A 15,475-nucleotide genomic window follows, 5' to 3' on the forward strand; every position below is an offset into this window, starting at 1 on the left:
AGGAGCCATCTTGCTATGATGCCTTTGTCCCTCTGGTGTCTTCCTAGGATGCGACGGGGCGGCCCTCGGCTGCAGGTCGTTCCTCGACTGATAGGAGCAAAGTGCTAGGTTTACGCATGAAAAAGGACAAAAAGTCCTATGGACAAAAGTCCTATGCAGCAGCTGTCCTGCTGGGAAGAGCGTGCTTCTCCACACGAGCACGTGCATGCGTGCACACACACACAGTTGCACGCGCGCTTGAAGTCACTGCACACACGTGTGCACGCATGTGCACACACACTTCCACTGTCAGGTCTTAGTGTATGTGTGAGGGCTACTCCCGTGGATGAGAACAAGACCTCTGCTCTCACGGAGACTGCGTCCCAGGAAGGAGAAACAGGTCACAGAGCTAGTCGTAATTTCCAGCAGTCCCAGGGCTGGCACCTGAGGCCTGCCTGTCCCCAGGTCCGTCGGGGGGCTGAGCTGGGGCCTGCTGATCATGGCTCACCAAGAAGGTGGGTGTGTCAGCTTGGGCTGCTTCCAGCTTTGGTCCCTGTGGCCGCTGCAGGACTCTGGGGCGTTGCCATTCTTCCTGTGGGGACCTGGGACGTGTTTCTGAAGGCGCTGCTGCCCTGTGACCCTCTGTCTTTGGAGGCCTGCATGAGATGCCTGGGGTGGTCATTGTGCCTGTAAGAAAAGCCCAGGCAAGAGGCTGCTCCTGCCTGGTGATCTGGTCCTGTGATGGGCGTGTGGTCAGGGGATGGGGCCCTGTCCTGGGGCCGGAGGTGTGGTCCTCCACACAGGAATGTTGGACCCTCACAAAGTCCTGCTCGTGGTGTCTTGTTTCATCCTCTCGATAAAGTAGGCTTATCCCCATGACCCGCCTTTATCTTGACCAGCCAGAGATGGGGTGGGTTATGGAGTTAGAGCTACAGTTGTCCTATGGATGTTGAAAACATCCCACGTGTAAATACTATGGGTTCATCTGAAGGATTATAACAAATGGGTTTTTTATGTTCTTAGGGGCTAGGAGAATGAAATGTCTCTAAACGTGACAAAATGGTAGCGAAGTGTCCAAAAGTTTGGTGTGCAAAGCCTCAGAAGAGGCTGGATAACAACTGCACAGAGCCATCACAGACCCCTGGGCTGGGTGGAGGGTGGGCGTTTCCACCAGGTAGCCAAGGATGGCTGGTAGCATCTCTCCCCGGGGAAGATGGACAGGGCGGCCATCACTTCCCTCACCCTGGAGTAATTCTGACAGATGACACCAACATACTCAGTTACTTCTGAGAACGGTAAAGTCCACACCTGCCTGTCCAACGTGACAGATAAATGAGGCCGTATGGAATGGACTTTGGCCAGCGCATATGGGTTGCCAGGGCCTAAAGAGCCATTTCTGCAAGCTCTGAGTCCAGAGCTGTGTTCCCTGATCCTCTAGGGCTGTTCGTGGACACACGCCTGCTCCCGCGCTGGCCTAGCAAGCCCACTTGGCCTTCTACTGCTGTTGGGTCCCTCCCAGGCTTGCTTCAGACATGGCTTTGCTAAGCCTCCATTGTCATGTTTTCCTTGGTCATGTGGTCAGGGTCTGTTTTTACCTGCTCAGCTCTTCGTGGCTCTTACTTCTCCCACTGACATGTCTTGGAAACTAGACTTATCCCCAGAATGGTGGTGGCAGTGATAGGCATGACCACGCGGACAGGGGTGGCCGAGGGCTCACCCCCTGTTGAGGTCACACTGGGTGATGTGGGAGGGAAAGAGGACTCATCCTGGAGATGTCCTGCCTGGGACCTTGAGGCTGAACGCAGGCGGGGCTGCACTCAGACAGCTTTGTCAAGGGACCTCTCCTGCCCCTTGGGTGCTGGGAGCTGGGAGTGTAGCCCCTACTGTGGATGTTGTGCTGTGGTGTGGAAGGTCAACAGAGCTACCGGGGCAGATATAACTTGCGAACGTCAGGATTGTGTAGGAAAGACATTGGATTTGGGATGCTTGTGGAGTTCGTGTATGCAGTGGGTCAGCATTTTGGGCAACTGCATTTTCAGGCTGGATTCACTGCACCTGGTCATTTTCCTGTGGCATGTGCCTTGGACTGGGTTTGTCCCTGGGCGGCTCTCTGATGCCTGGGCTCCCCCCTCCCCTCCATGCTGGCAGCCCGTCTCGGCTTGGGAGCACTTCCATCACAAGTTCAAGGGGCTGTGGCATTCAGAGAGATGCTCTCCATGGGGTCCTGTGTTCACCCTTGGCGTCACAGGAAGGGTTGGGTGGGAAGATAAGGGAATCGTGTGACGGCCCGTGACATCCAGGAGCACCAATGTGGAGAGACTGCCTGGTCCCCATGGGACAGCACCGCCTCCTTGTGCTGTGCTCTCACTCCCTCACCTTCGGCGACCCCTGACAACATAGTCATCCAAGCCCGGCTGGCCCCTGCCAGGAAGATATGCAGCACTTCAGCATGTCTGTGTTACCCCTGCCTATGTATTTGTTACTGTAATGGTGACATCAACAAGTAAATGCATATACTCATATATTCATTGGACAAAACTCAATCTGGAAAAATGGAGTTGCTCTCAGTTCCTTTTCTAGGGATTAAATAAAAATGGAGCTTGAAAAAGCCTTAGCGTGAGCTTCCTACATGCGGTCCCCTGGAGGGCAGAGGAGCGGAAGGGCGTGTGCGGTTTCTGCACCTCCCCCTGAGCTGCCTCGCGCCTCCAGCCCCATGCCTTCTTTATCGTGTACTTCTTGGGAAAGTCTTCTAAGCAAGTCTCTGCATACTTTCAGGAACCATTCCAATGTTGCATGCTTATTTTTTCCTTATGTTCAGAAAACTCAGGAAACATTAATGCAAAACTTGCTTTTAGGTATCGTTAACGTTGGAAGTCCTAAAGGGTAAAATTCTAAAAGCAAGCACAGGATATTTAATGTTCCCGAGCTCTGCTGTCTTTTGTCTCGTGCACTGCATTTTAAAGGGACCTACAGTGGCCGGGCTGGCTTCACCATACAGAGCTGGTGTTGTCAGCAGACAGGTCACGTTGGGGGATGGATGGTGCTGGTGTTAAACAGGAGTTCCCAACAGGAAGAGACAATTAGTAATTGCATTTCATCTCGAGTCTTATTTGTGTCTGGTTCATTATTTTTCTTTGATTTTTCTGAACATTCTTTCTATTGTCCTATCTAAAAAACAAATGAAAACCCAAGTGATCTTTGATCCTTAGACCCCAGTGTGCCTTTATTTCACAGCCGTGCTTTCCAGAGCCGTGTCTGTGCTTCTATTTTCGTCTTCTCATCCCACTCCAGGAAGCTGCCTTGAGAAGGACTCCATCTGCTTTTATTTATTTCTTCTTTAATTTTATTTTTTTTCGATCTTTGGGCTGCACTGCGCGGCACGTGGAATAGTTAGTTCCCTGACCAGAGATCGAACCCGCGCCCCTGCATTGGCAGCGTGGACTCTTAACCACTGGACCGCCAGGGAATTCTCCTCGGTGTGCTTTTTATTGTCACATCCCAGGGCTGTGCTTTTCTACCCGTCCTTGCCACCATATTTGGCCACGCTGGCCACCTGCCCTCCCTTGGTTTGGGTGATGTCATTCATCTCTGCGTCAGCCCACATCTTTCCTCGCTCCATCTTCTGTTCTAATACCAACATCCTGACTGCTGTTCACAGTTTTCCCTTCTCATTCTACACATTCCTCTTTGATGGTCTTATTCACATACTTGGCATTTATTATGGTCTAGGGCTGTTGCTTCTTCAGTCTGTAAGGCTGGAAATCTCTAAGGTCTAGAACCCTCTCTCCATGTGCCTACTAGATGAGGCCACTTGGATGTCCAGCAGCAACTCAGATTCAACGTGTCCAGAACCTGGTCCTTTTCTCTGCCCTTAAACACCCTTCTGTCCCCAGTTTCCTCTCCTTGGATGGCATCACATGGTGCCTTGGATGAACTTGTCACGAAGACGCTGGGTGCTGTGTTTGACTCTCCTTTAGCCCCCACCCTCCTCTCCACTTCATCACCTGCCACTGTGTTCAGCCTGCCTCCAGTTTGCTTTTGTTCAAGGCCTCTTCTTTCAAACTTGCCACTGTAGCAGGAGGTCAGGCCTTTACTGTTTCTTGCCTGGACTATTGCATTAGCTAACCTGTCCAGTAATGAGCCTCCCATCTCCACTGCCCTACCTGGCGCCATCACGGCTGCTGTCTCTGGCCTTTTGATCTGATCATATCCCTTCCCTGTCAGCATCTTCCAGTTCTCCACCTCTTTCTGTCTCATCCATCATGTTCAGGATGAAATCCACCTGCCCGCCTGGTCTTTTATTCTGCTTCTCCTCTCCCCACCCTCCTGAACTGTGCATGTGGCTCTGTGAATATGTCATCTGCTCCTGTCTACTTGACTTTGTGAATAGGGTTCCTTTTCCTGGATGGCCCCCCCACTTTGTGGGAAATTCTGATTCCTCTTCCCAGCAGGTGAATGTATTACCTCCCTAACTTTCACCTCCAAGGTCAATACCTGCTCCCCGCCGCCCCCTCCCTCATTAGCCCAGGGGTCTGGGAGACCAAAGAGGGGCTGGGGCTCTTCACCAGTATCTGTATCACATCATAAGAGCAAGTACCCTGTCCTGAGCATCTCACCTGTGCCAGGCCCAGGCCTTCTTGCCTCACCTTGCCAGGAGTACATTGTACCTCAGACCTATGAGTAGCTAGTGCCACTGTGCCCATGTTAGCAATGAGGAAACCGAGGCTCAGAGGGGTAACTAGCTCTGCCCGAGATAACCTTGCAAGGAAGCCAACGGAATTTAAACCCAGCCAACCTCACTCCAGAGCCTGAGCTCTCAGCCCCCTGCAGACTGTCCCTCTGCAGATGTGAGCCCAGCAGAAAGTTGTCCCCGAGTGGGTAAACATTAAGTGGGGAATTTAGTAAGCTATGAACCGGCCAAGCTCAGGAAACTTCGGGAGGTATATGGGAGCAGGAAGGAACCATGCTCTGGTCTTCCTAGGAAATAATAAGAAGAGCTGCAATTCAAATCATTTTTGTTGTAACAACTATTTCTTCTAAAGTTGCAAATCAGTAAATTTACAGTTCAGCACAGAAAATTAGTTAAAACCCCAGCATGCTTGTTTGCATTTGTATCTATGTACATACTGTTGGATATACGTGAATATGTATTTATATGTTTGTTTGTGAACTATCGTTGTATATTTACATGGTGACACACACACATATGCGTGCACACGTGAGTGAATTATTTTATAAGAAAACAAGTGATTTCCTCCCAGTCAAGTAGTCTGACCCCCTCCAGATGTCAGTTTCACATTGCAGAGTATGTAAATGTAACATGCAGTGTCACAAGCTAGGAAAACAAGCTTCTAGCAAACAGAGTTGCGTCTTAGTGGGTCTCCTGCTGACTGGCAACCCGGTGTCCCCTGCAGACTGCAGAGAGATCCTGCTTCCCATGATGACGGATCAGCTCAAGTACCATCTGGAGAGACAGGAAGATCTGGAGGCCTGCTGCCAGCTGCTCAGCAACATCCTGGAGGTTCTGTACAGGAAGGACGTGGTGAGTAATGGCGGGGCTACCTCTGTGGACCCTGCAGCAAGTGTGGGCCTGCGATCCCCAGGGGCCCCAGCCTCCCAGGACCAAGTCGTATTTGATTCAGTTAAAAAAGTATGGCCGGGGGCTTCCCTGGTGGCGCAGTGGTTGGGAGTCCGCCTGCTGATGCAGGGGACACGGGTTCGTGCCCCGGTATGGGAGGATCCCACGTGCCGTGGAGCGGCTGGGCCCGTGAGCCATGGCCACTGAGCCTGCGCGTCCGGAGCCTGTGCTACACAATAGGGGAGGCCACAGCAGTGAGAGGCCCGCGTACCGCAAAAAAAAAAAAAAGAAAAAGAAAAGAAAAAAAGGATGGCCTGAATTTTAAGGGTTACCCTTTCTTTTTCTCTCTCTAGAGTTGCATCCTCAAATTATTTTTTATTTATGTGTAAAGCATGATGATTATATTACCACGTGTGCTTTTCAGCACTGAAGATACTGTTTTATGTTTGTTTCCTATGACTTCTCAGCTAAGTGACTCCCAAGACTTAGATTTGATATTTAAGGTCAAAGGCTTTGATATTAAAAATTAGAAGTAAACAACAGGAGGCTAATTGCCTACTTCCTTTCAATTATTATTTTATATTTGATAAATAGATAATATTATTATTTTATACACGCACATAGTTGTTGGTTGTTTTAAGTGCGTCCGAGAGTTTTGAGAAGAGCAGTTCTCTGCCCCTTTTCCTGGGTTCCTCCCCCCACAGGCAGTTTTTTCCTGTGCTTTCTTGGCTGTTTTTTTTTTAAATGGTATTTCCTTTTGCATTTCTCAATTGTATGCTTATTCCACTGACCTTCTGTCTTAATCAAAAGCTGGTGCAAGCACATATGGAAACATCTGACCCTGTGCTTCCGCGACCCCATTGTACCCAGCACATTCATTTGGGCACACGTGTGCACACACATGTAAAGACATTGGTTCTCCAGGTGTGTCTAGACAGGTGTACAGGGCCATGTCTGTCTCTGCCTCTAGCAGTGTGTCTGCCTCTAGCAGTGGCCAGATGGGCCAGGATTTTAAGTCGGCAGGACTTGATCTTAGCTCTTCCCCACGTGACCTCCTGCCACCTCCCCAGTCCACACACACACACACACACACACACGTGCGCGTGCACGCGCATGCACGCACCTTTCCTGCCCACTTCCTTGCTGCACCTGCTCATTCTCTCAGAGCCTGGGTGTTGCCCTTGAAGAAGGAGATAAGGTAAAGTAATTCATTGGGATGGTGGCTGCATCCGCTCTTCCCGGGCTTTGCCTTTGAAAGGTGTTGGAAGCCTTAACCCAAAGGCCAGCGTCCAGGGGTCCCATGCCAGGTCTTTTCCTTTTCTTATCAGATGAAAGGTTGGGAGTAAAGAGGTTGTGTGGCCAAGCCTCACAGAGGAGGTAGTGCCTGCCTGGCCTGTGCGGAAGCATCTAGAAAGCCCGTTTAAACACGTTCAAAGTTCATGAAGAAGAATCGGCAGTCCCATCACACACAAAGGAGCAAATTCTTACTGATAGAAGGTTCTCTGGCACTCTGAATTTTAAGTAGTGTGCTAAAATGATATTTAAACATTCGATTCCATGTGATTGTTCCCACATTATTGGGACCTGACATGCAGAGCCATCTATGGTTGTTATCTGTCAGCCTTGCATTTACAAATGGCCAAGTGTCTTTAGAAAACTCATTGTGAGCTAATCAGGGATCATAAATATTATATTGTTTAAACAGAGTTGCTTTTATTTTTAAGGTTTGCTTCAATTAAATTACTATGATTATATAACACATTATCATTAATGGACTATAATTAATAAAATGCCTTGAGTTTTCTTTGTGAAGGCTTTTGCCTCTGACAAGGGCCATTTTCCATCTCGTTAAGGGTTGTAATTGATTTACTCTTTACAGGATAAATGGATTCAGTGACAGCCGCGGGACGGGCATGTTAATGACTATCTTAGGTGGTGGTATATTTACACTGGTGTGTCCTCCTGCAGGGACCAACTCAGAGGCATGTCCAGATTATCATGGAGAAGCTTCTCCGGACAGTGAACCGAACCGTCATTTCCATGGGACGGGATTCCGAACTCATCGTAAGTGCTCGGTGACACACGCTTGTGGGTTTCATTGTGGCTGACAGCATCTTTCCCGGGAAAGTCATTCACTCTCAAGCCCGAAAATCCATGTGGCTCTTTCCCACCTGCCTTTTGAAACTAACCATGTCGTACAACGATACAGCAAGCAGTGGGGATGCATTTATTTACAGTCTAGTAGGTTAAAGGTACTCATTTCCACGATTCTATAAGTGTCAAAGTTGAAGAGTAACAAACCAACATTTGGTTCTAGTTTTCTCATTGCTTACTTCTAGCAAAGGATGTATATGTTCTTCTAGTGTCAAAGTTGAAGAGTAACAAACCAATATTTGGTTCTAGTTTTCTCATTGCTTACTTCTAGCAAAGGATGTATATGTTCTTCTAAGTCCTCATTCTTCTGGCAGTTTCTTTCTACGTATTTACATTTAAGATGCCATTAATAAAATTTTATGAAGGGCCTTAAAAAGGAATTGAGGCCCTCCGACTTCGCTGTTTTATGTCTACTGTAAAGTATTGTAGATCTCTGTCCTGTTCAGATTGTCGAGACTAGGAATGGTATCTGTTCTTTTTCTCAGAGTTTTAACAATAATTTAGCAAGCTTATTGCTAAAGCAAGACCGGAGCATTTTCATATTATGGCGATTTTTTCCAGAGTTTGCCACTCTCCTCCTCACCATCATTATTCTTAAATATGGTTTCGTGGGCAAAAGATGCATTTGTAGGTCCCATTTAATTTCTTTCATTTCTAGTACATGTTACCGTGTAAGTGAGTTTGGTGGATCGCATTTCAAAAAACTAGCTTTCCTAATCACAGAACAGAAAATCCAGTTGGAGTCTTCGCTGGCAATCAGACTAGGCACATTGGTCTTCCTTGGGTGATTTTAGTTCTGTCTGCGTAGCCTGGGAACGGATCAAGTACAGTGACCCGTCTGTCTCCGTCAGGCCGCAAAGCAAGACCGGAGCACTGGGCTTGTGTTGGCTCCTGTGGCTGCATCACAGTAAAGGCTGCGGTCTGTGGTTTCGGGTCAGTCACAGGAGAATAGTTGCTGCCTTTGCATGTTTCCATCCAGTAAAATCATCTAGTTTTTATGTCTCAGGGTTTCAGCACATGTTATGTGCAGAGTTTCCTTTTTAAGGTATATCTCTTTTCGGTTTGGATTATAACATGTATAAATTAGGAAATAAAATATTTCCTTGTAAATTGGCGTTACTTGCAGTGGATTTTCCATTATTCTGTAATCATGCTCTTCATCGTAACGATTCTTTTCTGTAATCTGGAAATGCTTTTGTATACGTGGGTGGAGATTGAGCCCTGTGGAGGAAGAATTGGGGTGACTCCAGGGGCACCCCCGGGGTCCGGTGTTCCCGTCTTCTTGGGGTTGTGCCCTGGGTGCCCCTGGAACACTCTCTCATTGTGGAACTCAAGAGGGCTTTAAGTAGAAAGAATGAATGTGCCTTCAAGTTGAACCAAGTTTGGTGTCACTCTGCTAAGACCCCTGTTGGAACAGGCTGGAGCAGCGGGGCTGAGGTGACGTTCTGGCTGTCACGGAGTCACAGTGAACGTGTTGGGCACTCACGATGAGCAGATGGAGAACATGGCCGACGTGGAGGCCAGTGAACTGATGAGATGTTTCTGTCTCTGGTTAGGGGTGTGTTCACTTGGGTTATAAGCCCACACTGACCAGCAGTTGAACTGGGGAGAGGAGGGCAGGGAGGAAGCCCATAACGGTTTGGATGGGACCTTAGCCTGGGGCCAGATTGTAAGACGTGCTTGGAGCTCAGTCAGAGGATCTAGAATGGAGCGTGGTGACTTCTCTCAGACCATGTGGTCCTGGATGCCTTTGGGAAATTTCTCACATCTCAGACATAGTGATAATAGCGGCCCAAGTAATAGCTGCTCTCACCGAGCATTTGTGGACGTGCTGGGCACTGTGTAATGAACGGAGGGTCCTCACTTAACCCTCCGCTTCATCGTGCATAGGCCGCTGCAGAAATGCCTTGCAGAGAGACGGGAAACGGTCCCAGACCCACAGCTAGCGTGGCGGCGCTTGTGGGGAGCCCGGGTTGGCGCCAGAGCTGGCTTTCCTTGGTGTCTCTGTGCGACTGAGACACATGGTGCTGATCTCAGTGCTGGTCCAGGAGGCCCAGAGGCGGGCTCAGAATTCCTCCTGGTTCGGCATCGTAGTTAGTGTGGCAGCCGCCCAGGGAAATAAGCACCTTTTGCCCTTTGCCACCTTCATTCGTTTTCGTGGACCAAATGTCAGGATGTCCTGGAGGAAGACGGGCCAGACCACGGATCGGTTGCCCCTTTCCTGAAGGGCTTGGAGGAAGCCATGTGTCCTAAGGAACCCTTAGGGGTGCCTGGGAAGAGCCCTTGCACCTTTACCAAGGGGGCATGAAGTGAGGACCCAGGCTCAGTCTTACCTAGCTGTGGCCCTGCTCCTACTGCATAGGTGACGGGGTCCAGGGCACCGTCAGGGGCCACGGGGCACTAGAGCAAGCTGCCTACATCCAGGCGCATCCCCCCACCGCCCTGTCCTTCTCCAGCAGAAGTCTCCAGAAGCAGGAACAGGATTTAGGTCCTAAGCTAACTCCTCCCAATGCCAGCATCTCTAATGTGTATACAAGGAGGCCAGAAATTCCTTCCTAAAATGAACTAGGCCGTCAGGGAAGGAATCTCAAAAAACAAACAAACAAACAACTGAATATAACTGTAATTATTTAATGAGTGATGACAGCATTAAGATGTTTTCAGGAAGGACATTCTCCATTTCACATTGGAGATGTTCAGAGACTCTTTCAGTCGTCAAGGAACCATGAGTCCCCTTTGTGGCGTCCACAGAGCAGTGAGACTGAAATGTTGCCCTGCTGAGCTCAGCCTTGCTGTCCACATGGGCTCCCATGCAGATTTATGCATTAGCTTCTTAACGTCACTGCTGTAGCTCCGTGAATTTAGATGAGAGGAAGAGCTGGGGAAGAAAATATCCCTGACAAGGTGGCCGAAAAACGTAATCAGTGGCCCTTTTAGAGTGGAAAGAGAGCAGAAAATGGTTATAGGCCTGTTTGGGCTCAGCTGTAACATCCCGTTACACCACAGAGATCCCAGCCCTTATGTGTTTGCTCCTCTTTTTTGCATCAGTGGAATGGAAATGGTATAACTGTGAATCAGCTCACAAATTCTAAAGAACTGCTGAAAATGGACTTTAACAATTTAAGTGATTAAAAAGGTTTTGAATAGCTGTGCTTCACTTAATGATTTATTTCATGATATTGTCAACAGCAGTAGAAGCGTGACGTCTCTTTCCATCAAAACAAGTTACTCGTTGGGGATGAGTTGTGGCCTGACAGTTTCCCCATGTGTTTATATATGGAATTGAGAAGTGGGGAGCGTCACAAGCCATTGGCTAAGCTGTGATGTACTGTATAAGCGTCTTCTTTTAACTGTATCTATGGTACCTTATAAACACCATGCAGTTGGTTATATATCATTTGTTTTAGTTCATTTTATACCTTTCAACTTTATATTTGAAATGGGCTATTGGAATGCATATCAGGCAGAGGATAAAAATATGCCATGATCCTAAGTATTATAGTTTTTTTAACAAAACTCCATTTGGCAAGTGTAGGACTGTAGATTGCGTGGTTGCCTACAGCAGGCCCTAACACAGAAGCCTTGCAGTAACCTTGCCACAGAATTAAGATGCCATTTTATCTTTATTCCAGGATCGTCTAATGCTATAGAATAATTGAGTGGGGTGCTGAGCTTTACATTGTCTGATTTCAGATTTTATTTTTCTCTTCCTCTTTGAAAAGATTTCTAGGCCATCAGCGTTGGGCACCTTCTTGGTCATTGTGTATGGTTCTGAGCAGGGGGCCATGGTGGCTTAGGTGCTCTTGTCTGGTGGGCAGGTGACATGGTTTCCCCCTCCCTTGCCCCCCCCCCCCCCCACAACACACACATGCCTGTGTCTTTGCTGGAGTAAGTGCTGTAAACAAAGCTGGGTTGAGAGCAGACAGGATGAGTAGTACGCGTGACCCTTCCTTCTCTTGTGATATTAGCCTCTGCTGCCTCTTTCAAATAATCAGATTTACATTCTGTTAATGGGTCCTTTAAAAATGTAATTGAGTGAGCAGGACTTTTAAAGGTTCTTCTATGGCCTGGATACACACCAGAAGACTGAAATTTACTAATTCACGAAAATGAAAATATGGCCTTCTTCAAAAGAAAGGTTCCCTTGGAAAATCCACAGAAGTAGGCTCAGGAAAGGGAAACATTCTTCCTGCATTCTCCACTTGTTCTTGCGACCACCAGACCTCCTGATCCCCTAGACTCAAGTGATGGAAGTTCTTTTGTTTCTACTCCGAACACCAGCTGTAGGGGACGTAGACGGGTGCGGTGTGTTTCATCGTGACAGTGGCACTATTGGTGGGGAAGAGATGCTGCTAGCGAAAAGTCCACTGATTTCTTTGAGCCTGCGTGATTTATAATGACTTGACATACTTCTTCATTTAAAAGATACTGTAAAAGACTCCCTTTTACCAAGACTCATCACCAGATATTTACACAAAGATGTTATTTCCCCATGCACGAACATTTGTTTTGCGATATTTATTCTAATGGACTTTATGTATGAATGTGCTTTTAACAAAATGCTATTTTTAATCTTGCCTTGCAAAAGAAAGCAATGCATTATAAAAGTTTCAAGTGGACAGTGTTGCAAAAAGTGTCTCTAACTTGTATGTTTGTTAATAAACCTACTTAGGAAACATCTGACTTCCAGAAAATCATCCTATCACAGGTACACGTGTGAGTTGTGATGACTTTATAAATTCATTTCCATATGGTATCGGTATAGCAATTTTTCCTGCCTTTCACGTGTGTCTGTGGCCGTAGTATTTTTTCAAGGTTGGTCACTGACTGTGGATTTACTGCAGAGGAAATGAAAACCATATCATTACCTGGGTAAAACATACTGTGCAGTTCTTGCATGTTCATCCCAAACCATATCGTAAATTAATTATTGAGCTCCTTAAAAGGCGTTATGCTGCTTGCATATGACCTTCTCATCTGCCAAAACGTATGCTGTGCATTACAGCACGATGAGTTATCCCTAGTTCACAAAACAGAACGTTATTTCTGAATCATATAGTTCTTCTCTTCCTGTAAATAAGTTGGTTGCACACTTATCCCATGCCAAATGTGCCAGTGGTAGAGCTTTTCTAGATAAAAGGAGATATATCAGTGTCGAGTCAGCTGCTATTATCTTTAGGTGACACTGCACCAGTGACTCTTGTCTTCCTTACTAGTCACGTCAAATTTTATTCGCTGATAAAAATGCTCCCAAAGAATCATTCCAGCTGTGGTGGGCTTTGTAAACGTGTTGTGCCCTCACAGACAGGGTGGAATGGAGGAGTTCACGGCCCGTTTCTTGTATTTTGTCCTTGCTGTCTTCGATAAGAAGCACAAAGCAAGCGCTCGAATTTAATGGTGTGTCTTCTGAGTTGGAATTGAGGATTGTGTATCTGCCTTGCCTACGATGGCACCCTAAGGAGAATGGCTTTGCAAGGCGTGCTCGTTGTTGCTGTTTGAGATTGGAGTCGGCCTGGTGTGGGTCCATGAATGATGATGCCATTTCTGCCACACCTCAGGTCTCCGTGGCAGCGGACACCTTGGCAACCTCATAGGATGTGGGAAACTTCTGCCAACTTCATATGCCCTTTCCAAGACAGCAAGGTTTCCCCACACCTTGATTTTCTCCCCAGTTTTACTCTGCTTTGGGGGAGAGTCTGAGATGGAAGGACCAGATGCAGAGGCCTGGGACCTCTCTTTGGAGGCTAGTCGCACACTTTCAGAATGACTGGTGGGCACCTGTGTGGCAGAATGCCCTTTGTTGGATCTAGTTATCGATAAGAGAGGGCCCCTGAGGCCGCACCAGTGTTCGGCTCACAGATAATTGTAGAATGTGACTTGGAGTTTTTTCCCCCAGTGCTCCGAGCATTGGGTCTTCCTCTCTATCCTATACTTGAGCTGCACTCACCCACTTCTTTCCCTGGAGGGACTTGTGAGGCAGTGGGAGCCTTCCATCTCAGCCGAATTCTTGCTCCCGCACCTTGCAAGTGGCCTCTGCTATTGCAGATCCCAGGAAAGGGGGTGGTGACCTCTCCTCTCCTGAGTTTCCAGGGCGCCCTCTCCCTTGGGAGAGGAGGTTGGCTTGCGCTGGTCTCTGTGGGAGAGGCAGGGTGCTCAGTCCCACTGGGGCACTGGTCCACCACCCCGGGGAGGGAAGAAGAAAGGAAGGAGGTGGCCGACCCCCTGGGGCTGTGGACCTGCTTGATGGATGATCTAGAGAGAATCTGTCTGCAGGGGGGCATGGCAGGGTTTGCCCTGGAGACACTGATGAGTTCAGCTGTCCCCCGGAGGTTCTTTAAAAATTAGACCTGGGCTTCCCTGGTGGCGCAGTGGTTGAGAGTCCGCTTGCCGATGCAGGGGACACGGGTTCGTGCCCTGGTCCGGGAAGATCCCACGTGCCGCGGAGCGGCTGGGCCCGGGAGCCGTGGCCGCTAAGCCTGCGCGTCCGGAGCCAGTGCTCCGCAACGGGAGAGGCCACGACAGTGAGAGGCCCGCGTACCGCAAAAAAAAATAAATAAATAAAATAAAAACAAAAATTAGACCTCAGCCAGATCCTGCTGTGTACGGTGTCCTTTGCCCTTAAAAGCCATCCTCTTCTCCTGGCAGCTGAAGCCCATGCCAGGGTGCGCGGTCTGGTCAACTGAGTCTGAGCTGGATTTCAGCCCTGCCCCCTCCCCAGCCAGACCAGGCCAGTAGGCAGTGCCCACGGCCCTTCTCCTCTCCCAAAGACCCAGTGGAGTTCTCTTCAGCCTGAACATCTTTCCTTTATTATTATTTCCTCAGATTACTTATTTTTTACCAAATTATTGAAACCACGAAATAAGATTAATAGCCACACAAAACATGACCTTTGATTTTTTTTTTATTTAAAAATTAATAAAGAACTTAGTGACAAGTATAATAATTTAATCTCTATACGTAATACCATGTGTACATCTACATATGAGGGAACACGGTACTTTTTACCTTGGTTTTGTATCAAAGATTTTGCTTAAATCTTTCTAAGAGAGGAGTCACCGTCTGTTAGGACACTTTGCAGTTAAACTATGAAATGAGTTTGAAAATATACTTTTTTTCTATTCTGAAGACAGTTTCATTTTTAAATAGGAATTTATCTTCAGTTTCCTTTTTGATTCTGAAAATATTAACTTTTTTTTTTGTCTAGACTGCTTTCAAACAGTGATGTTACTTTGTTTACTAGATGTCCTCTTTGTTAGAGGGAATTATGGTACTAAGCAGAGAGCTGCTAACACCCTTATTTCAATTCACTGAGATAGTCGGGATTTTGAAAACACAAGGAGAGATAGCTTGTTGCAAACATTTTTTATAGCTTTAGTTAAAAAGAGTAGAAAATACATGAAACACATTTTTTTAAATTTTATCTCTACATGAAACAATTGCACTTTCCTTCATGGTACAGGATCAAATCAGCCTTCCTCTTGCACAAAAATATTTCTCAATTCTGTTAACTGATATTCAAGGATTTGTATCCTCATGTATCATGTCCACAAAAGATGCGTGTTTTTCTTTTAATTAAAACACACATCTGTGATATAGCTTGAGTAATCCCCAAAGAATGCTTACGTGAGATACTCCTGTCACTTTTTTTTCAAGTCCACTAAGGTCTTTCTAGAATCAAAACACTTAGAATGAAAATAGATTTGCTATTGAGTCAGGAGGAAAATGCGTGGCAAGAACTAGCTCCAATCTGAGAAACGCAGGTAG

General features: G+C 47.3%; 1 protein-coding gene across 9 annotated transcripts in view; it reads left to right on the plus strand.

The window, feature by feature from the left end:
* The window catches only part of DOCK1 (dedicator of cytokinesis 1), a 528,766-nt gene that overhangs the window by 197,219 nt on the left and 316,072 nt on the right, over nt 1-15,475 (plus strand). For all 9 annotated transcript variants that reach the window (XM_029245561.1, XM_029245563.1, XM_029245558.1 and 6 more), the window contains 2 exons: nt 5,394-5,521; nt 7,526-7,621. In XM_029245561.1, coding sequence (XP_029101394.1) covers nt 5,394-5,521; nt 7,526-7,621 — 224 coding nt within the window. The remainder of the gene's footprint in view (nt 1-5,393; nt 5,522-7,525; nt 7,622-15,475) is intronic.

The sequence above is a fragment of the Monodon monoceros genome, unplaced genomic scaffold (genome assembly GCF_005190385.1).
Source record: "Monodon monoceros isolate NGI ecotype Baffin Bay Population unplaced genomic scaffold, NGI_Narwhal_1 Super_Scaffold_4, whole genome shotgun sequence".
NCBI lineage: Eukaryota > Metazoa > Chordata > Mammalia > Artiodactyla > Monodontidae > Monodon > Monodon monoceros.